This window comes from Patiria miniata, unplaced genomic scaffold (assembly GCF_015706575.1).
Source record: "Patiria miniata isolate m_02_andy unplaced genomic scaffold, ASM1570657v1 HiC_scaffold_18, whole genome shotgun sequence".
NCBI lineage: Eukaryota > Metazoa > Echinodermata > Asteroidea > Valvatida > Asterinidae > Patiria > Patiria miniata.
The window spans coordinates 9,098,428-9,122,620 of NW_024037056.1; the positions used below are offsets into that span (position 1 = coordinate 9,098,428).

Here is a 24,193-nt window from a genome sequence, read left to right on the forward strand (position 1 = left end):
CCAATTGGCCCGGGCGTGGCTGCAGCGCCCCCACTGAAACATTCCTGGCTACGCCACTGCATGCAGTTGTCCTGTGCAACTTTGGCGTAGATACGGTTGATAGCGGTCCTGTAAAGTCTGCGAAGCCTGAGTTTCCGAAGGTTTACTGGGTGAACGTTCAGAGGACTACAAATGTATTATTATCATTGGGTGGGTTATTTAACGTTACTAACTACCCCGTGTGTGTAATTAGCTGGTCGAGCAAGTAGCAAGGACTGTTTTGTATAAAACTATAAATCTATTCTGTTATTGTAGACCTCAGTAGGGTTATTTTGTGCTAAGTGAAAGAACACTAGCCCGTTATTTAAGTCATTGGTGCAGACGACCATTATTTCGATAAACTAGGAACCCCGAAAGATATAAGTGAGGTATACCCAAGCGAGGTTTATCTGAAGTGAGCTACCCCGAAGCTGTGAGTTATACTCGTATAAGTTAATCATAAGGGAGTGTAGTTGACCCCAGAGGCATAAGATCATAATTGAATAAGCTAATTATAAAGGGTGCAGTTGACCAAAGAGCCGTACGAAGATTATAATTGTACAAGATAATTATCAGGGGTGCAGTTAATTGACCCCTCAGCCACAGTGAGGCTCACTAGTGCTAATTATCACAGCAAGGTTTACTAGTGCTCATTACCATAGCGAGGTTTACTAGTGTTTATTATTACAGCGAGGTTTACTAGTGATTATTCTAAGAGCGATGTTTACTAGTGCTCGTTATCAAAGCGAGGTTTATCAGTGTTTATTCTAGCAGCGAGGTTTACCTAAATTTATCATAACGGTGAGGTTTATCATTGTATAAATTATTGAATGGTGACGCATTGACATTATAATTGAAGTGTGCTAAAGGAATAAACTAATTGATTAACGTCTTGGAATCACTTGTCACCGTGAGGTTTATTGAGGTTCACTGTGATAAACACCCAATCTGCGTTAGCTTCCGGTTCGCGTAATTTTTTTTCCTAGGAGAGTTAGGCAAAAAAAAAAAAAATTCGGTCTCTGGTCAGACCAACGTTCCGGAATTGACGCGGCCACGCGGCTTTTTTTTTTTTTTCCTTTTTTTTTGTTTCTTCAGCTTGGATTGTACAGACAAGGTGGGTACTATTTTGCTTTGTTGGTGTCCTCGTGTACATTGATGGCCTCCATAATTTGCCTTGGTGCTTTCGATCATTTGCCTTGGTGCAATTTCCCATTCCTTGGTGCTCTTTGGTAAAACAAATTGAGGAGGTGCGGAAATAGAGGGCGCTGTTGGAGTTACCGCGGAACATTTTGGAAAAAAAAAATCGACGCGCATGCTTAAAATCGACGCGCGCGCTGACCAGAGACCGACTTTTTTTTTTTTTTTGGCCTTAGGGGCAATGTCATGAATAATTCAGATTTTCTTTTGAATCATTGCCAGACTAAGGTTCTCGTTCTATTTTCCCTTTAATTTAAAATTATCTCACTGATAAATTTGGAGAAGAAAAATAGCTGATGAAAATGAGCATCGACGACGTGGATTCGAACCAGGGATCTTTGTTTCCATAGCTCATCTCGCTATCCACTAGGCTACTGTGTGGTAGCTTGACGACAACCGTTCTTTAAAATGCTTTAATGTATTGTAACTAGTTGAGTAACTAACAATAATGCTGTTGATGTCATTGTCCGTTCTCATGGATAAACATGAATTATTCATGACATTGCCCCTAACCCTCCTAGGAATAAAATTATGCTTCCGGTTCCATTCTTGTCTGGTTCCCAGACCTGACAATTATTCCCGACCCTCACGTCTAAATTGTAGGTCAGGCATTCGCCCGTACCCCCCGCCCTGCAAACATGACGCTGGAATACGCTGATGAGCTTCACAGAATCTTGTGAAGGAAGTGGCCTATGACCTATATGTATAACGCATCTGGCTGCAGTTGTTCAAGACCGCAGTAAGACAATGTGCGCAAATGCTATCCAAAAACTTCCCCCATGCGCACATTCCATACCGGATGTTATTTCTGTTTCATTGCGGACCATGTGGACAAAATTTTGAGCGTTGCATACTGCAATCCGACCGTTCGTGATTCGAAACGGAGCCTGAGCAAGTGATGGGAATTGTAAATCTACAACACAGATAAGTTTTACAGAATTTCCTACATTATTACGCTTTTCAACAAAAACGAAATCTCTAAACTGGAATAAAAGATTAAATAAATCAGTCTTAACGGCCGTTTCAAACCTTGCAGAGTCATGACCGTGATGACGCGCAGGTCACAGTTCGCGCAAAATCTAACCAATCAGAGCGTGAATTCATCAGAGTATCCCAGCGTACTGTTTGCAGGGCGGGGGGGGGGGGTGGAACGGGCGAAGGTCAGGCAGTCGCCGTGGCTAAAAATATGTATGACGACATTGACGGCCCTTTTTCAAAGCTCGGTTTCGCTTCCGAATTCGCTTTATCACATAGCTTTTGAATATAGTTCCGATCAAATTTTTTAAAAGATCACTTGCTTCAAAATATCATACAGTTATGATGATACAGTTTGATATTTCTGTAAGAAAATATTGACTAATGTTGACCTGGAATCTTCAGTAAGGCACCCAAATAGCATTGTTAGCAGGCAGAGCCGAATGGAGACCACGCCGACTTTTGGAAAATCCCGGTAACGTTCGTCAAATACAAAATAGTTCATGACGCAGAAAAAAACTCGCCCCTCGTATGAACGATCCGAGTATATTTGATGTCCAAAGTCGTCGTTGAATTTCAAGTTTTCTAATTGAAAGCAATAAATATTAATTATCAACTTAGTTTGTAAAGTTTTAAATGAGAAATTAACAGTTAATAAAACCGTATATTGACTGGGACATACTCGGGCGCTATCCGATTGTCGACGAAATGAGTTCAGCAAACTTCGGACATATTTGGAAAAAGGAGGAATGCCGCCTGTTTTAGTCGGGAGGTAAATGGTAATACAATGTATTACCGAAGGCTACCTGACCTAAGATTCATTAGGAATAGTCAGAATCTTCTAGTTAAGTTTAGATGACGTCACACTAGCGAACCGGATTCCTCTGATGTCTATAGGGGTTTTCGAAACGTTTGCTTCGGCTGCGGCTCCGGCTTTGCCTCCTCCTTCTGAATTACTGAGAGGCAATTGAAACAAAAATATTCCAACTTTTATCTTCATAACAACCGATTGAATGTTCCTGAAGCATAACAGGCACCAAAATGCAGCTGGAGTCCCCAAAGTTGGGGCCTAAAATGTCATTAAGCGAAGACAAAGCCAAAGCCAGTCATTTCGAAAACGCTCTATGGTGAGACAGCACATGTTGGACATTCTCTGTTGACCCGAGATCACGAGCTTTCTAGCCCCAGATACATTGCGCTATATTTAGATCATCACCCCACAGGATCATGTTGTAATAAATAGCCCCCTCTCGTGAATCACAAAACCATCAATATACTTAGAACCATTGTCCTACATTACAAACGAGGAAAACTCTTTATAAAAGTTCATCTCCTCGACGCAAATTCCACCTAATAAGGCCTAAAAAAAAAAAAAAACATGTTTAGCATCCTACCTTTTTAAAAGAAGAAGAAGCGGGAGGTCCTTGGTATTTTTTCCTCCAAAATGGCCGCCCCACCCAACCTCGTACCAGTGCTTACTTTATTTCTAACCTCGTTTCCAAAGATAGGAAACTTTCTTTTTGTATCCTGATTCGGTACAGCAATTTGCTTGTAATGGATTTAAATCGTGTAGTTGGTGTTGTTATTTCCAACGTGCATTACGTGTTTTCACGATCATTGTAATTATAACGTCCACGCCTTCTCAAAAACGCTCTTTTCCTTTCCAATTTGGTCATATTAATATGAAATGTGACACTGCATATTGGCGGGATAAGATTGTAACATTTTAACTTCGAAAACAATCGTGTTTTCGTAACTCACGGCGCGACGAATTGATGGTGTTTTTACCCCAGACACCGCATACAAAAACAAACGCTAATGTAACGTACAGGCAGGCACCAGACTATTCCTCATTTGCATACGTGTGCAAAAATCTTGCACATGCAAATGATCCAATACCAGGGTGACAGGGCAGGTAGTGGTGGGCGCGTACTGCTCGACACCCTTGGGACGAGGTTGCCGCCCGACCGGGCTATTTTTCAAGCTGGCCGCTAGTTGTTTTTTCTTAAATGGCCGCCATTGGACTCAGAAAATGACATACCAGCTTTATATGGGCTAGATGCAACAAATATAATGCCGCTGAGAATGTTACCGTTGAAAATTTGTCATATTTTTGGTAAAAAAAAATAATATTAGGTGTTATTGGTAACCTCTCAAAGGTAATTTTTTTGGTCCTTATTATGTCATTTTCTATTACAGTCACTGTGCGTCTGATCAATGGAAACGCACCCAGTGAAGGTGCAGTTGAGGTGCAGTACAGAGGCCAATGGGGGAGCGTCTGTGGTTCCAACTGGAGAATTGAAGAAGCCAATGTCGTCTGTAGACAACTTGGCTACCCTTCTGCATCTCAGGCCTGGCAGAACGCCCACTTTGGGCAAGGGTCTGGGCCGGTTCTCCTCGTAAATGTTGCATGTGATGGACATGAATCTCGCATTGACCAGTGTGACTATAGGGGATGGTTGATGTCAAGCTGCGGTCATTACTATGATGTCGGAGTGACGTGTGATGTAACAACCCCCTCTTCGGGTAAAGTTGATGTGTTCAATAAGTTAATGCAATTCACACAGGTATAACTTCAAACGGTATAGCAACTTTAAATAAATTTTAATTCAACAAGGTCAAGGTGTCACGTTTTAGGTAAGGGCCATATTGGGTAGTCCAGATCATCCAGAACATACTAGAACACAAATTCAATGAAATCGCCTAATCCAAATGTGCATGTACACAGACCTACCAACCTGGTACATATACCCAGGGAATAGCTGTAGTAACGGACAGCTACATCAACTGGGAAAGAAAAGACGTTTTCAGATAAAAAATCGAATACTTGAAAATTACTCACTTCGTGCCGTGTGAGTGAAAACAATGCGAGGTGTATTGTATTTTCAGACACATTCAAAGATTGTGTGAAGCAAACTTAGACTGTAGGCCCTACTTAGCTATTACAAAAAAATGTATCTGATGTAGGCCTAGTTCATTGTTTATGCTCCAATTTATCGAGTAAAGTAATACTGCCAAAAATGGAACAGAGTGAGATTTTTCTCGAAGAGTAATACAACTGAGAGGCAAACATGTATAATATAGTGATAAAGCGATATGACTGAGCATTTTTCTTTGGGGGGGGGGGGGAGAGGTGGGAAGGAAGTAAGCTCCATATTTGGTGTTATTTGGTTGTGCCAGTGGTATTTTTATTTTTATTTTTTTGGTTGAGCTGTTTCTTTTTATGTGGCAGATGTTAAATGTTGCAAGAATATCCTTTTGGGCTAATCTCCAGCACACGAACTGGATCAAAACTGACCCCATACCGTTTTACCGGTACAACTCACGAACTGGTCCAATTCTTGCTGCCAGAATTGGCCTTCAGTCTTGCACATTGGCGCGGTGCCGGACCAGTTTGTGATGACGTGACCCGAATCAGAAGACAACCATTACTGGACCGATTATTTGCCAATACATAATGATGCCAGAAATCATAACGTACGCAGAACCAATCCATTACAGTGCACGTGTCGTAGCAAGTTTGTTTGTTTTTGTTTGATTGTTTGTTTTCTGGGTTTTTTTTTGGGGGGGGGGGAGGGGAGGGGTAACCAGTTCGTGAAAGGGTAATCGCACATCCGTCCGTGCTGAAATGTAGACTTGGTTTTTCCTCCTGGGGGCTTGTACCATCTTCCCATGGGGCGCTGTTCAAACCAGACGATCATGGACATTATTGGACAATAGACGGCGCTCTTCATGGTGGCAACATTGCTGAAGTTCGCGAAAAATTCCAAAAAGGGTTCTCGTAATAAGGCCGCTGGTTCAAAAAGTGCACTTGTTAAAAAACAAAAAGAATGACACATGATTACAAAAAAGGCACTCTTTGGAAATATGGGGGGGGGGGGGAACCCGGTGGTGTAAAGGGCACTTGTATACAAAATGGCAGTCTTTAGCAAAAATGGGGGGGGGGGGGGTTCAATACCCTCTCACCCCGCTGGATTCGCCAATGCATAATCGGGTGAGAGTTGGATGTTACAATCTTCGGAATGCTACGATCACACTTTGCGAATGAATGTTCTTGCTGGCTTGTCACTCTAGAAGTAAGTTAATTATTTACGCGGGCACTACAGGTTGACGTAATGCTCATTTACAGGCTCTGAGCTACTTTTATTAATGTTTAATCAGAGGTACTAAATGCCATGACCTGGGCGTGTCGTGCTTACGTCAGAGCTCCTACTCCTCAAGAGGGACCTGTCATTGATGCCGCTCTTCAGCTCCAAACCATGGTATTGTCGTCTGCATGGTCCACACCCTAGGGATATTGATCGAGCCAAGACCACGATGTCAAAGATCCAACCTGAACGGAGATGACTTGAGAGAGCCGGAAAACTATATACAGACAACAAAACCTGAGTTTAACCTTTTGGCCTGATGTGCATGTTAGGGGTTTATCCATTCCACTGTGTATACCTCTTGTAACACTCCAAAGCCTTCCATGCGTACTTGACCTTTTTCTTCACCTGCTTCTTGGGTACTCGCAGACTGAGTCGCACCTTGGCCGAGACTACACGGTGATTTGACCCACGCTAGCGAAGGAGTTGAAAGCCTGGGTATCTCTGATACTGTCCCTCCACTTCCTCCTTACGAGAATGAAGTCAATCTGCTGCTTGTGTTTCTCCTGGTTGTTGTCTGGGGGTGAGAGCCATGTCCAGAGTTTCTTCTTGGGCTTTCGAAAGCGAGTGTTGGCAGCTATCAGTGCATATTCTTCAATTAAGTCAAAAAGTCGCTCGCGATTTGCATTGGTTTGCTGATGGAATGAGCGGGGCACATCGTCTGTTCCAAACCGTCCGTTGAAGTCCCCGAGAACAGCTTGAAAGATGTGTGCAGGGACTGACTGGATCGCATCGCTGAGTGTCTCATAGAAGCTATTCGTCACCTCTTCCGTCGATTTACTGGTGGGCGAGTAAGCAGATAAGCAGATATGATAGTAGTGGCTGGATTGCTCTGGAATGTTGCCATAATGACTCCTTCGGAGAACGATTTCACTCCAGTTAGCGCCTTCTTTGCTCTTGAACTCATCGCTATTCTTACTCCGCCACAAGCTGCTTCCCCCATTGCGCCATGCTGATGACGTCACCAGGTACCGGTTGCCGATCTTGTGGTGTACCACTGTCTCAGTTGGGTCTTTGTGAATAATTCGATGTTCCTTGATGCCCGTGATCGAAATATTCTGAATGTTCATGTTGTGTGCCAATTCTTGTTGATATTTTACTTCCCTGATTGTCCGGGTTTTCATTGTTGCCACAATTACATCTTTCTTACATCTCAAAAGGTTTGCTGTGGTACCACCACACGCGTCAGCCTCTCCCCTCCCAGATGGGTTTGGGGAAGCATTATTCCCGTTGGGACGGGCACCGGGTCCCGCAGCTGTGCTCCTGCTCACTCCCGGAGCTGGCAGCCGTATAAGATTTGTGTCGAAATAGCTTTGTCATCATCATCGTTGTCTTTCATTAGCTGGTTAAGACGGGGGTTCGCCAAGTCTCTCCGCCTCTCATGCTGGCCGTTGGGGTGAAAAGTCCACCGTTTTTCCGCCCATGCCGTTGGAGATCAAGTCTCTCTTCCTCCAGATGTGCAGATAGACAGACCATACCCGGCACCTGGTAGACTGTCAACCAAGACTGACGAGCTCTTCCTGCCCTGGTTTGCGATCAGAGTTCTCCTTCTCCTATATAGGTAGACTGCCGACCTAGCATGAGTTCTACTGGCTTGCACATGGCATAACACCGGGCGAGTAGTAGTACATTATGTCATAACAAACAGTAGAAAGCCAGTAGTGGACCGATCCTGGACAAAAACATGATGCCAGAATCGGGCCAGTCTTGAGCCGGCACTGAGTCAGTGTAATGTCAGTCTCGTGTGTACTGGGCCTTGGATGAAGGCAAATGCAATGTTAGCTGCAACTATACTTGCCCAGTATTGGCTTGGACATGGCGCAAAACCGGGCCAGTACATGATTCAATAACAACTAGAAGCACAGCGGGTTTGGACCGATTCAGGGCCAACACAATGATGGCAGAATCAAGCCAGTACTGCGGGAGCGCAGATCCAAACTCAACTGAGCCAGCCAGATAATGACACAATTAACAGAAGTGGACCAGTTCTGTATCGCCTGTCCTTGACCAAATATATTGCGAGTATACTCCAGAGGAGGTTTTTGCGCATTTGAGAAGGTATTAAATGAATGACATTTTAAAAGCATGTGGTAACCACCACCCTTGCAGGCTATGGCACTTTCAGATAATTGTACTAACATACCTATACATAAATTAATATACATGCAATTATACTGGCGATGGCATAATTTCCAAAACTTCAAACCAAACTGCACACAAATATTTCCGATTACCACAAACATGTGGACCCAGCAGTTTGGTACCCTCAAACCTGAATGAAGATTTCGGAGAGCAGGAATAACTGCGTAAACAACAGATCAATACAACAAAGAAACGAATAAGCTTCCATGAACAACTCGGGGACCGAATTTAACCTTTTGGTCCGATATGCATGAGCATCTGTAGAATATGCAAACTTCTTGATAGGATGTCCCCCACATGCATGTTAGCACTTTGTTATTTTTATCATTCAATTCCATTAATTGTATCATTGATTCGAAATGTCTTGTTTCATTGCAATACTGTTTTCCGTGGCAGTGGTTGTCCGTCTTGCTGATGGGAACACGCCGCATGAAGGGAGAGTGGAAGTATTCTACCGATGCGAATGGGGTACTATCTGTGGCTCTAGTCACTGGGGCATTGAAGAGGCTAATGTCGTCTGTCGACAGCTCGGCTACACCTCTGCAACTCAGACCTGGCGGAGGGCTCACTTTGGTCAAGGATCAGGACCGATTCTCTTGGACAATGTTGAATGTCGTGGCAGTGAATCAAGAATTGACCAATGCGATCATACTGGATGGTACAACCTCGATTGTTGGTATTACTACGGCGATATTGGAGTAAAATGTAACGAGATGTTTGCCAAACCTGGTGAGTTGATCTACTGTGGGGTTGATAGTGAGGGGTTGTAAACTGTTACGCCAACAAACGCATTATACTGCTAATAATGTCCGCCTGTGCACAAAATTCAAAAGCCAGTTGAGTTACGGGGGTAAATGTACACTATTCAGCGATTACTGATGCCCCCCCCCCCCCGCCAAAAAACCCTGGATCCACCCCTGGCTCGTTCTTTTTTTGGGACGGGTCTAGCAATAACGGAATAAACAGTCGTAAAAATTACAAGGAATCGAAAGTGTTTTTACGGGGTTTTGTTTTGGCAGTGTATGCTTATTTACCAACATGCGCTGCTTTAAAATTTAATTGGTTTTCAAAGGTTCTACTAAAAACCTTAATTGCAAATTAACCTTTCAGTGTTTTATTTTCAGTTCCAGTTCGACTCACCAATGGCAGCTTTCCGTATGAGGGTCGTATAGAAATATACCACGATGGTCAGTGGGGCACTGTCTGTGACGATGGCTGGAGCATTGAAGATGCCAACGTCATCTGTCGGCAACTCGGCTACCCTCCTGCATCACAGGCCTGGCAAGGTAGTCACTTTGGTGAAGGATCAGGACCGATTCTCCTGCGTAATGTTGCTTGCAATGGCACCGAATCAAACATAGACCTATGTGAACACAGTGGGTGGTTCAATCACAGCTGCAGTCACACAGAAGATGCCGGAGTGACTTGTGGGGAGCAGCTCATTGTCAATACCTCTTCACCAGGTATGCATTTTGAGTTGATATATTTTTGTTTAACTAAATACTCTACCACAATGAAAAAAAGTATTAATAAGTGCACTCATAAAACAATTAATATAAGGTTGTACATGTAGTAACGCGTGGGAAACAAGAACTGTTAGTGCTCTCTTTGAGTAACCGTTTGTTCCAACATGGCTGCTGACTGTGTGTCACGTGAAAAATAAAGCAGTGTTTAACCCCCTAATAAGTTCGATATATAGCTCAGTGTTTTCAGCCTGATAATAGTACAGACACAATTGATTTTTTGTGACTAATAAACGGACTTGCAAAGGGCTGATTATACGTTGATGACGTTTGGCAAATTGTTGAGGAATTCATCCTTATCGTATAAGCTTACTGTACCAACAAAGAGGGCGCTTTTTATCACTATAGAGAGTTCATTTTACGGGTACACGCGTGTGCGCACTTGTTTGCACACACATTTGCGCAATACATATATTCAAAATTTGCACAAGAGCTAACGTCTAAGCGTAAACTTCAGACATAGTCATCAATGCACGCATCAATATAATACTGATCAGAATTATACATGGGCCTTCCTGAGGTAATTTTATAGAAAAGGGAGAGTCGAATATCATGCTTATATCTTGAACATTTAATTGTACCCTCTCCTTTTTCAAGTTTCAGTACGGCTTGTGAAAGGGGATGCACCTAATGAAGGTAGAGTGGAAGTGTACTACAAATGCCACTGGGGTACAGTCTGTCATCAAGACTGGACCATCATAGATGCCCATGTCATCTGCCGACAGCTCGGCTACCCTTCTGCATCCCAGGCCTGGCACAGTGCTCACTTTGGCCGAGGATCAGGCCCGATTCTCCTGAGCAATGTTGTATGTCATGGCAATGAATCAAGTATTGACCAATGCCAGCACAGTGGATGGTATGTTACCTCCGGCTGCAGACATAATAATGACGCTGGAGTAACTTGCGACTTGGCATCTCCTTCAGAAGGTTAGGACAGAAACCTATTGTTTTATATTAATCACAGTTACGGGATCCTGACAACCTTTATTTCAATACTTTGTTGAACACCCCCCTTCCTTCCCAGGAAAAAGAAATCAAATTACTCGGAATTTGACGCAGATTCTACCTTATAAAGGGGCTGTTTTGCCTTGATTGTATTGTAGCCTTAATGTTGCGTTTACCAGGAAAAATAGGAAATGGAGGTTGGGGTCATGAATAAATAATACCTTTCGATCTGAATTCATTACAAGACTGTAGAATAATATATAGTTAAAAATACATTTCTTTTGCATTGTTCAGACTAAGCTCTTGATATAGTGGCGTTTAATTAAATCAGATAAGCAGAAACAAAGAGGGTATACAAAATTAACTAACCTGTCGAGGATCACCAGAGGTCAGTTTTGAAATGTCATCGCATCTGAAAATTCTTTTTTTATGGCACGATATCCCAACCTTTACAATTGGGTAATTCCAAAGTGGATTTTTGAAAAGTAAAACTAATTATTAGCAATGAATAGAGTATTAAAAAGGTCATTGACTCAATGAAGGTCAGCAGAGGTCAAACATGAATTGTCCCCACGTTTGACAATTCTGTTCATGGCATGAAGACCTACCATTTAGAATTGGAAGAGTGATTTGTTTTGACGAGTAAATCTTATGAATAGGGTAAACAAAGGTCATTGCCCTCTCGAAGGTACTTGTATATGAAATGTTTCCACATTGCAAATCATTTTTATTGCATGAATACCCATGACATAGTCTTGAAAAAAAGTAACTTTGATAAATAGCTATAATAGGTGTTAAGGTCATTGATTTCTCAAAGGTCACAAAAGGTCCGATATCAAATGGCCCCATATCTGAATGTATTATGGCATGAAGATCTATGCAAACAGCATTTATCGAAAAGTGCACAATTACGTCTCGTATATGACCTTAACAGCCTCACTGCACGCAGTAATTGACAGCATTTTGATTCTAATGATTGTTAGTACTGTTGGAACACTTAATCCGGTGGCTTTATTCGAAAAATACATCTGAAGTCTTAGGTACCGGTCAGTTTAATGAAAATTTGGTTTGGGCAACATTTGTGATTCCCAGGCACTTTCCAGGATTTTTACTTCCGTGGTTACCGGAAGTGCAATGATAAATGAAAATAACTTGAGAACGGAAGCATTTTTCTACAGTTATTCTAATTCAGAAAATATTTAGTGAGGGATGATTAACTCAAAAAGGCACGATTACGCCATCGCCCTAAAGGGCGCTCTGCCGCCCTCTTACGGCACATCAATACAAGTTGATTTTTTTTATAATAAAACATTTGTCAATATTTTATCAAATTGCCCGTAAACATTCTTTGGTCAGATTAATAATTACTCAGCGAAGTTTCATATAATGACGTCATCAGTCTGCAAGTTATTGTAGGGAGACATAAGAGATGATCAATTTTTGGCTTTTAAAATAAAATTCATCAATTCGGTACCTATTGGGAATTACTTTTGCCAAATTCATGATATTAAGTTCATTATTGAAGATGGGTTCCCTAATGCTGGGACGTCATTTAACCGAAAATCAAGAGTCATTAATACGTACAGCACGTAAACGTTCATGTATTTTTGCTATTTTCGGAGGTTATTTATTCAACGTCAGAGTCATTATGCACATTTGTAACTGATGACGTTATTAATCGGAAGTAACGTGTAAATAAAATGTGTTTGGAGTCTAACAATCCCTAAAGGATGCATTTGTTCAAATTCATAAGAATTCTTCAGCCGAAAAAAAAATGAATTTCACATGTTCCATTTTTGGGGGCTTAAACCATTTACAACTACCAAATGAAAAGTTTAGCGTCCCATCACCCTATCTGCGTTTGTTACAAAGACAAACGCAAACCTCTAATTGTGATTGATTTAGGATTTGAACGGATCTTCATTGCCGATAATTGACATAACATTCCAACGTGACTGGTTGCAATCTTCACCAGTTTTTTTTATTATGCCTTATTAGCATCAACGTAGTCTTATAATTATTAGGACGGTTCGGTTGCGGGGAACAGCCAGAAAAACTGCAGCGGTTGCTACAATTTCAATATAGCGCCTCAAACAGGTAGACCTTAATGACTTGAAAAAAACATCAAGAGAAGTGCCATTTGACCATGAAAATTATTGGGTCTAATTCGGCCGTGGATTGTTTAGAGTGTGTCTTCAATATGGTTAACCGTTTTAATGCTACTTGTGATGTGGACAACTTAACTGCCAGTAACATTAGTAATGCAACTGATGATGCTAGCACAGGTCAAATCTAGGTGAATTCAAAATATAGAAACAAGCCTCGAATCAAAAGGAACCAAGATTTCTTCCAAACTACGGTCTGAACTTTGACCTATGTCAGAAGATGTTATCAATGTTGTGACGTCATCTTGACGTTATCAGGTATCAATAATTACAAGCGATATAAGTTTAATATTGGAATCCATATGATAAGTTCCACTATTACTTTTTAAATGAATGCAGTACCAAGTTCATTGTTGGTATCAGTTAAACATTGCCTCGGACAATATTTTGGATTCCTGGGCACAAATCGTTTGACATTGACTTCAAAATTGAATACAACGTGAAAATGGCGGCATTATACTACAGACATACAAATTATGGAAGTGTTTGAGGAAGAATGCACAATGAAAGCATCATGACGTCATCGATCGAAAGGGCGCCCTCTCGAGGCACATCCAGTATTTTTTAAATTTAAATGTTTACCAAATTGCTCATATATTCTTTAAACTACCGCAAATGACTTTAGAAGGTTTCGTGATCCTTTTTTTCCGTTCTGAAAAGTATTCACACCTTAACTGGGCAATGTCCAGTGCAATGATTGCCTTGCCCGATCACCAACGCGAATATGTAGTCTAAGTTGGTGATCGGATTGAGCCCGATAACTTACTTCATACAATATTACAATACGCAGTGTTTGAGAGAGAAATTCGGCTTCCTGTCTGTTCTCATTCATGCAATACACAGATGGAGAACGAAATGATATTGTATTAAGCTTTTCCCGAAGTGCTGCATCCCTTAGGAATTCCTTGCATGGTGCTTGCTTCCCTCCAACCTTTGAACTATCATGTTTAGAGAGAAATGTTCATTCCTACCTCCAGTTACCCTAAGTTAATAATACCTACTCTCCTGTAATATCTCTTATAGTCCTACAGTTGGATTGGCTTTTAAACTTTCTCGTGGCGAATACATTCAAACATTCAATTACTTTGTTAATCCGTGATTGTTCTTCAGAATCACATGTGGAAGCCGGGATGTGTATGTTTCTTTGGAAGATAAGCTTCCAAATGACTTCAATAAATTAAATATATCACCCTGACTGTCCAAGATAATATTGATCAAACGGTATCGGTGTATTTTATCCTATAGTGCTTGTAACTGAAAGCTTAACATGCTGTATCGTTTGTACGTTTTCAACCGCCACAGATACTCAACCACCTGAAATCTCTGGCTGTCCGGATGATGTCATCATTCCAGTCATCTCATCGTCCAATCAGGCGTCTCATATCTGGACGCCTCCGATGACCTCTGACAACTCCAATTCTAGCGTCGATGTGACATTCACCTGCCAGGTAACCCCGCCCGGTGAATGTTACCAAGCTGGTCACGGTACATTTCCGGTTGGGATATCTACAGCGAGGTACACAGCTAGAGATCAGTCTGGGAACGAGAACATCTGCGATTTTAGAATTACAGTTACAGGTATGTGAAAACCTGATGCATTACATTTACTTTTTTTGCTGAACTATAAGGGTATATTACAAGTTTTTGTAAAAACATCGTCGTTACAAAACTACAATGAAGACTAAGATCTTATTTATGCTTTCCATTTTCTTTGAAGTCGTGGGAATAACCTGCCCAAATAATATAACTGCCTTTGCCAGTCCCGGTCTTAACGAAGCCAGCGTAAACTGGATAGAACCAGATCTGACCGGATGGGGTGGACCAACCAACTTTACCTCTACTGCCAGTCCCGGTGATCAGTTTTTGATAGGAACTCGTAGAGTTAGCTACCAGCAGCAGTTTCCAATGTATGGCGTGTCTCTTGAATGTTCCTTCTTTGTGACCATGGAAGGTCAGTAATTTGCTAATCGTGAACCAAACTTTATCAACAGCAAAAATATTGTCTGAAAGCATTGATTCAGCACTATAGTTTAGTATGAAATGCAATCATATACGTGTACCTGAGAAGTTAACACGTGATATTATTCATTACAAGTTACTGAGACGTAGTGCACATCTGGTTTTCTTCAGGTCAGTGTGAATTGGAAACATACGAAGATCTCACGTGGCCGGTGACGTCAGCGGGGTCAACCGCTAAGTCTGTGGAGAGATGTCCCCTCATGACAATGAATGGTACAGATTTACAAGGACAATTTATTGGAGTAACATACAAATTGTTAGAGATTAATTTAGCCATTGACATTTAAGCTTCATTTATTAACATTTCTTTAATTATATTATATTATATCGATCTCTTTGTGACAAACAACATACTGCTCAAAACGTCGAGTAAAACCAACTGATACTTATCAGAACCACACAGCTCACCAAGCAATGTTATTCCCATGGTGTTACCGCTAGGGCCTAACCTCCTATTAATTGATAATGACCACCATGCAAACCCTTTAAGTCTCATCAATTAAATATGTATTGTTTAATTGATGTCTACCATTATTATACCATTTAGCCGGTCAACCTCGTGGCGTACGGAACTGTTCACTTGTAGATCCTCCTGTGTACTTCCAATGGGAGGAGTATGAACCCAGCAGTTGTGGTGAATATAGGAACGAGGTTACCCTTGCGGACGTCGAGAAGGTAATGCTTTAAGTACTTTAAAGGCAACATAGAAAGAGATTGAATGCAAACAACAACAAAATTGTTACAATGTATTTGATTCATTGTAACAATTTTTTTGCATTCATTGTTTATATGACAGTTAAAGATCACATGAGGCAATTATTAACTCTTGTTGACTGAATAGGTTTTTTTTTTATTCTTCTAGGTTGAAGTTAGTACAGGAAATGTGGTTGAAGTGGCTGAGTTTCTGGTCAATCAGACGTCAGCGTCACCTGAGGATGCAGATGTGGAGGCGGTTTCCAACATTTTGGTGAACATTGTTGGGGCAGGATCAGGAGACGTACAGGTATGTATTATTCGTCATTTTATATAAATAACTTTACATCACTTTTCAAGGTCAAGGGGCAACATCTTTAAGTGTCTTGGGAACACTCATATGTAAAAGTAATCTCATTAGGTTGTTGTTGGCCTCCTTGTCTCCTGAGAGACAACTAATATGCGCATGATGTCACTGGTTGGTGGAACAGCGTCTGCTGTGGTTGTATAGAGTCCGATTTTAGAGTGGTAGTCTCAATGTAAACGCATTCGTCTTTACGTTTAAAATGTCCTTCTGAAGGTTACTGAGTTGGTGTTGGAGAGCGTGAGCAATGTCATAATGAACACTCCTGACTCCCAGACTCCCAATATCAATGCTGGTAACTCTTCAGCCATCATCCAGTCCGTAGAGCGTCAGGTCTCCCTGACTCTGAGACAAGAAGGTCAGGTCAGTATACGTCAGGACACCATTCACGTCGAGGCGGTCAGTCTGGATCCAGTGCAGTCAAGAAATGGACTCAGCTTTGTATCTGTACGACAGCCTGGACAAGGGTCACCACAAGAGGGTTCACTCGTTGGAACTGAGATCAAGACCTTTATGGATGCTTATGAGATCCCTAAGGGTATTGATGTGGTGGCATCGGTTCAATTACCACGGAACATCGTTGACTCGATTCGGTCAGCTGACAGTAAGTAGCTTCATCAGCTTTAAACAAAATATATAGTTGCTTTTCTGAAGCATTAGAAAACTCTCTTGAGGTAGAGTGGGAATGACAAATTCGGAGGGGGGGGGGGGGGCAGGTTGAAGAGGAGGATGGGTTCGGAGACAACCTTATTATAAAAGCCGTGACTAAGACGGTCTTCACCTTAAAGCCGCCCTCGGGTCGACCTGTGTTTTGCTTATTAAATTGCGCCGCAACGAACGTTGGCTTCAAGCACAAACGTCATACTCAAGCCTTAATGCTGTAGCAAAATGCAGCTTTAGTGCTCAGTTTTTGGCCCATTTTGCCCTCCATACTTTGGCGTACGTGTTGGAGCTGAGGGTAACAGACCAGTAAATAAACTTCCATAGACCCCAATGGTAAATGCTCCTACTTCAAAAATTCGGGGAAAATACTCACAACTCTCCAAGGTGTTCGAGACACACATCAAATTAAAGCTTATTTCATCATCTTTCATTTTCTTTTCAATTTTTGGGGGTCAACTGATGACTTTTAGGAGAAATTTCCATCTGAAGATGATCACCCCTGAAAAAAGTCCTGAAGCCCATCGCCATTTTGAAAAACGATGCCTACACTCCATTGCAAAATAGAGCGCTTTTAGGGTCCAAATTACATCCAAATTACACAGAACTGCAAGCTCCCAGTCCTGTGCACGTCTTCCACCCATATTTTTTACAAACCCTCAAGTTCGTGGCCCACAGCATGCTCAAATACTGAAGATTTTGAGGGCATGCAAATCGTGATTTGGCCGGCGTAGGCAATTTCGGACCGATCTACTGGTCTACACCCTGAGAGAGGGTGCACTTGTGCGCTAGGCGCATTTTTGGCCAGTAGCGAGCCGGATCGGAGAGTAAGCATCGTCTTAGCTTTGCGTAGTGTGCCATCATGGGCGTCACCAGGATTTTTTCCAGGGGGAGGGCAAAGCAAATTTTTCCCCCAAAGTCCTTTACTTTTTCCATATATTCTCAATTCATCATTTTTTTCCGAGCGTGAGCAGGGGAGCATTTTCCGTCCCCCCCCCCCCAAACAAAAAAATATTAACAGCATTATGGCTTCGCACCTCTTTTTTGTTTCTCTTTTTTTTGGGGGGGGGCAACCGCCTTGCTCCCCTCCCCTTGCGTTCCGTGTCGTTCACAAGCCGTAGTGCTGTCAGGAGAGTCGCGTGGTAAGTTTTAAGATTACCACGCATTGGGACGCGGATTTGGGTCTGTTGGTTAATTGGACCATTTGGGGGTAGTAAATTCTCTAGACGGGAGTTCCGGGAAGTAATAGGGTTTAATAATTGTCGATAGATATTCAGAGCACTTAGGCAAGATTTCGTCTTTTGGATCACTGCCTTAATTGCGATAAATTTAGTTGCTAAGGATTCCCTTGCCTGGCCGGGAACTTAGTGAGCCTAAGGACTTCCCTTAAGGAACTCCCTTAGTGATTTTGGATTCCCCTCCTTGAACTGAAGAAGTTGCTATCCCTTAGGAGAACTCTCCCCAAGGAGTCCGTGTGGGAAATAAAAAGGGGTCGCTGTGTGACCCAACACTGTGGAAGTAACTTGGTCTCCTTATCCCTTTTGTGAGTTGGCATTAATTTGTCGTCCCTATAGCCAAATTCTCCCCGGTGTGGTCGTTACGCGCGGCGATATACGGTCTCCAAACGAACCACCCCATACAGTATCAGCTGGACTGCCGCTCGCCCTGTCTGGTAGAGGAGCGACGGTTAGCCAAGACATAGGGGTTTTTCGCCACAATACTGTCAAATCATGTGATTATGATGGAACAAACGGCATCTCGACACAGAATAATTACAACCATGTTCATGTCACCCACGCCGCGACGGCGATTCACAATAAGATATACAGATACGCGCACGACATCGAACTCACACAGGTCGATTGAGACGTTGACATTTTGCTATACCAACTTTTGATGTGTTCGAGCGTCCACTGATGCCGATCGTTTTAATAACTTCCCGTTATACTCAGGTTGCAAAACAAAATTGGCAACTGATATCTTCCCGATGGTCGTAGCTCATACGCAGCTAGATCTACAAAGGTTCAGCATCAGCATCAGATGAAAGTCAATCGCCAACTGTTCTAGGTTGTCACATGGTCGACTCGACGGCGGCCTCAGAGAAATGCTATTGATTTCCGAGATAATTAAATTGTTCAGTTTGTATCAGCCTGGAGATTATATTGCATTAGTTAATCACTCTCCCTGTGTGAATCACTATTACCGATGTCATCTTATCAATTTGAATGTAGATAACAGCTCTGTCCAGCTGCAAGTCGGATTCCTTGTCTATGCTGACGACACGTTGTTTCAGTCTGCTTCAATCAGAGAGTACCAAGGGCAGAATAACTCGACTCGTAAGGTCGCTGGATCTGTCGTCTCACTGACTGTGGAGAATGTTGAACTTGTCAACCTATCCGACCCAGTCGTGATTATTTTCAAGGTAGGTTTGTGAATGTTTATGTATAACGGAGTGTAGACTTTCCACAAAATGTGTTTACGATAATGTACCACTGCCCCAAATACACAGACTTTGATGATTAAAAACCATAAAAAAGATACATTTAGTTGTGTATTTGTTTTAACAGAAGCCTGATAATGCAACGGCTGAAAAGTTGGAGACGATCCAGTGCGTGTCCTGGAACTTTGAACTTGAAGACAGAGTTGGTGATTGGTCACCAGCTGGTTGCGCACGTGCACAACCGCCAAATGAGCAAGTCCGATGTGATTGCTACCACGCCACCAACTTTGCCATTCTTGTGGTATGTATTAGAAGCAAAAGTATCACTACGATCCCAGCAAAATATATCTCAAAACTCTTCATCGTTGTATTTTTCAAAATATGTGTCGATGCGAAATTCAAAATCTCTTATAAAATTGAAATAATGTTTTTCCTTAACCAATTAGCCCCAACCCGTAGACTTGAGGACAGGTAGTGAAATAGTAGTGTTTTGTCCGACGAGGCACTAGCACGGCGCTCGCTAGCGCTGTGTATCGTGTTTACATTAATTCCTATCCTGGCATGACATGTCTAACGACTGGACTAATATGAATTCGGACGGTTATTCATTTATGAGCCCAGCATTGTAAAAATATAATGATGCATGGAACTCCAAACAACCCAGGGATTAGCTTTCGTCCTCTCAATCAATCGATTCGTTCCAGGCTGTGTTGCAGGGTGAAGCATTCACCCCTCAAGTCACGCGAACACGCACCGTACTTGCACCGAGACGCGCTAATGTCAGGTGTAATATAAATATTCACATCCCCTGATTCCTAGCCAATCAGAGTTTTCCGTCCAAGCATTTTCCATGTCTGGCGTGCAAACGCGGGTGCAGACTTTTCAAGTCAGTGATTGAAATCCACGTACAACGTACACGCATGTTGGGGCGGAGGATGCAGGGATCTTTCCCGCGTTAGTCCGTGGGCTATGGGGGGTCCCAGTGCACTCGAACCCACCACCTCTGTTATTATTTTTTTGAGCCTCTGATTTAGCTTAGATGCATTTTCTTAGCACTAGGGTTGGAAGGGTAAGAAACAAAACGCCATAAACTAAGCATATACCTTGACCGATCTTAATCAAACTAATTTTTATGAATAGCTCTTTTAAATATGTTTGTCACGAAAACCAACTGTGGGAAGTGGCTTTTAATATGAACAGTAAATTGCTATGTCTGAACATAAGACATTTTCTGATAATCTCCAAAATAAATCTGCATATACATTTCGTTTGATTGTAGCGCCCTCTACAGTTAGTTTCTATGACAACCAAAGATTTGTTTGAACGAGCTATTCATAAAGATTGTGTTGAAGTTGATTAAGATCGATCAAGGTCTGCTTAGGTTTAGGCATCTAAGCTCAATCAGAGGCGGTTCCAATAAGTTGGCTCCTGAGAGAAAGCATCCCTAAATGTTCACAGTTAACATCTTTTTTTCCTATTGGGGACATGCCAAGGATAACAAAATATCGGTGGCGGGGGGTTGGGGGTGCATTGGGACCCCCCCCCCCCGCCCCCTAGCCCACGGACTACGTGTTAATATAAACCGCGCGCAACATGTAACCCTGGGACAGTATGCAGTAGTCAACGCCGGTGGTACGCGGCGGCACAGGCGGACTAAGCCCGAGCAATTACCGATTTGATCTCAAGTCTTCTCGGCCCCCTGCACATGAACTGCTTTTCTCCAAAAAAAGTGAACTATATGCCTTTTTTTGCAGGATGTTAAGGGTCAGACTCCTGCTAACACTCCTTCTAAGCGAGCACTTGACATCATCAGCAAGGTTGGCTGTGCATTGTCCATCGTAGCTCTGGCTATCACGCTGATTATATACTTGGCTGTCAGGTGACTCTAATATACTTTTGATAACGCTATCATACCCCAACCGTTTCCTTTCTCACCATTGAATATTAAGTTGCTTAATAATCTGGAAAAAAAACCTACATGGATGCCAAAGCGGTAAGATTTCAGTGACACTGAACAGCGCCCTCTTCATGATACAACGGCAACATGTTAACAAATGAAGAAATAAATATAACAAAACACTACGATAACCATACGGATCATCTTCATTGGTAATTCTTGAATAGTCATGATTTATACAACAGGTGTATCCAATACTCGTCCAAAGCTTCGTATTCATCTCTAAGTGAAGAATAATGCTCAAACCACATCCCTGCCACCTGGCCTCATATTACAATTATTCTTTGAAAATCAGATGCATGCCTTGAACTAACATTAAAGAACCAGCCAAAAACAATGTCGCGACAGTAAATCGTGACGTAATAAACAGGACTTGCGTATACTACACTGCATCGGGAGTCCTGTTTACCTTAGGCTACATATACCCGAAAATGACAGAAATGTCTTCGAGCATTCCACAACCTCTTTAACTGTTCACTGTCCAGGAAAAACTCTCTATACATGTCATTATTCTACTATTACATTTACAATTTCCAACTTTATTATCATTTCAGGAAGCTACGAAGCGGCAAATCTCGTCAGATCTTCATCCATTTTTGCTTCTCCTTGTTGATGTTGTATTTCGTGTTCGTTGCAGGGGTAGACAACGCCAAGGTATTTTTTTTTAATTCTGTCATTTTGATGTTTACTTCCTCGAGAATTGTCAAGAAAATGTTATTATTTCAATCGTTAATATTCGTAATATTGAACCTATTGGCCCAGCACTGCAGACCCATGACGAGACAACTAGCGACTAGTTTTTGACTGTGATTGAAATGTCTAAACTTTTGATATTGTGTACAGAAGGGATCTGAGGGTGGTTGTGTGTTTGTTGCCGCTTTACTCCACTACTTGACTCTGTCCACTATGATGTGGATGGCCGTTGAAGCCAGGAACATGTACGTCAGTACGGTGAAGGTGTTCCCAGAAGACACGCCTCGATATATGCTCAAGGCTTGCCTCATCGCTTGGGGTGAGTTTAGTTCAAATGTTTTGACATGTTTATGTGCTGGTAACACATTTAATGTAGAATACACGTGTTACGCTTAGATATCAGTTATCAACACTTTTCCCATTCAACTGTTCCCAGGATCTCCGCTCATTGTTCTGACGATCACCTTGGCCGCAGCAACTCATCACTACGGCACCGAGCATTAGTACGTAAAACATTCATGTCTGTATTCAGCGGCTGTTCTCTTTGACCATTTTAATGTATTGGTTACAGTAAATTCCGCCAACGCTTCACAGAAACTGCTATATTTGGATTTTTTTTTATATTTAATTAGTTGCTTTCTTGAGCCTGGTCTTGTACTGTACCTCGGCCTCCTACCTCCCATTGGTGTCATCCTCATCCACAACATCATCACCTTCATCTTGGTCATGCGCAGTCTCCGGAAGGTCAGAGAGGCATCTCGCTCCCAGCAGATCTCTAAACGCCTCCAGAATGCCGTGGGAATCTCCGCCCTCATGGGCTTGACCTGGTGTTTTGCGTTCCTTGTCATCATCGAAGGATCACCAGAGACCAATTTTGCCTTCCAGCTCATCTTCTGTCTGGCCAACTCCTTGCAGGTGAACGAGGAAAATCATTCTTGTATTTATTCTAATTAACTTAAATGTTGCAGAAAATAATAGGTTTCCCCGGTTATTTTAACACTTGCACCACACACATTCTTTATATCGATACTTTTATTTCGTCCCCGAACATCGCCAAGCTGAATCTTCAGTTTGAATTTCAGAAAGCCACCACTAGATTTCATTTAAGGTTCAGTATAATTCAAATATTTAGCGTTCCTAAATATTTATTTATAAACATATGTATTCGTCCTAAATTTGTGAAATTCATCTGGTGTAACAATCAGCGTTGAATTGAAAAAGCAAATTCTTTTTTCGTCATTCATTTTAATGTTGTTGTCATTACATTTCGTCACAAAGTGGTTGCTTTCTGAAATTCAAATTGAGAATTGAGCTTTGCGATGTTCGGGGGCGAAATTAAAGTATCGATACAAGGAATTTGTGTGTTGCAAGTTTTAAAATAGCCGGGAAAACCCTCACTAACTTAATTAAAATGGTATCTAGAGCTAAATTTGAGATTAAAAAAACCCTTTTTTTGTTGTTTTTGGTCCAAGGGCGTGGTTGTCTTCATCATGTTTTGCGTTCGTCGAGAAGAGGTTCGTTCTGCCGTAATTCCATACTTGAGTTGCCTTGGCCGGCGTTTGACAATCGCACGCCCTGCAAAGTCCAACGATGCTGAGATGGTTTCAACATCAGCAGTTCCTACTTCACCATCCAGCATCCAAACTTCTAGCTTTGATGTCTCCATTGCAGGAAACCAGTAACTTGCAGTAGAAAAATGGAACATCAAACTTATAACCCAAAAGTAAACTGCACTGCTTGTTCATTACGTGCCTCGTTTAAAAACTAAACTTACATTTTGGGATTGTGGTTTTCACTCGTACTTGCTTTGTACATAATTGTTTTCCAAGGGTGTCTTAGGACATAATACAGTAGTTACAGCTTACACATGGATGAGAGAAAAGACAAAGCGTTTTTCATGTATATAAAGCATCGATCACTTGATCTGTCATTACATTTTACACATAATGATCGCTCCAATTATAATCTTGAGCCGCTTTATTGTTCTTGTACAGCTGTTGTGAGCGTTGCGCGGCTAAATGTGCCTTGCATTCAAGTTGAGTTTACACAGATGGTTAATTGCACACGCCTTTTCATTAAGTGTATCGAAAACCATTTTTAAACATAACTTTTTTTAAACATAAACTATATTATCAACAATTATTTTGCGAAAAACACTCCATTCTATATAGTGTGTAATTATTATGTTAGATTTATGATAGAGTAGTTGTGGGCCTAGATGTTAACTATACCCTTTGTGTTATGCTCTATTGTC

The 24,193-nt window shown here is 41.9% G+C and overlaps 1 protein-coding gene across 1 annotated transcript in view; it reads left to right on the plus strand.

Moving 5' to 3' along the window:
- LOC119725091 overlaps positions 1–23,621 on the plus strand; it is a 35,893-nt gene extending 12,272 nt beyond the window's left edge. Inside the window, exons 7-25 of the mRNA XM_038196453.1 lie at positions 694–720; positions 4,661–4,716; positions 8,877–9,195; positions 9,591–9,943; positions 10,601–10,933; positions 14,416–14,691; positions 14,831–15,064; positions 15,244–15,345; positions 15,680–15,807; positions 15,995–16,135; positions 16,406–16,793; positions 19,081–19,271; positions 19,417–19,590; positions 21,044–21,168; positions 21,801–21,900; positions 22,093–22,258; positions 22,376–22,442; positions 22,572–22,854; positions 23,412–23,621. Coding sequence (XP_038052381.1) covers positions 694–720; positions 4,661–4,716; positions 8,877–9,195; positions 9,591–9,943; positions 10,601–10,933; positions 14,416–14,691; positions 14,831–15,064; positions 15,244–15,345; positions 15,680–15,807; positions 15,995–16,135; positions 16,406–16,793; positions 19,081–19,271; positions 19,417–19,590; positions 21,044–21,168; positions 21,801–21,900; positions 22,093–22,258; positions 22,376–22,442; positions 22,572–22,854; positions 23,412–23,621 — 3,673 coding nt within the window. The remainder of the gene's footprint in view (positions 1–693; positions 721–4,660; positions 4,717–8,876; positions 9,196–9,590; positions 9,944–10,600; positions 10,934–14,415; positions 14,692–14,830; positions 15,065–15,243; positions 15,346–15,679; positions 15,808–15,994; positions 16,136–16,405; positions 16,794–19,080; positions 19,272–19,416; positions 19,591–21,043; positions 21,169–21,800; positions 21,901–22,092; positions 22,259–22,375; positions 22,443–22,571; positions 22,855–23,411) is intronic.
- The last annotated feature ends 572 nt before the right edge of the window (positions 23,622–24,193 follow it).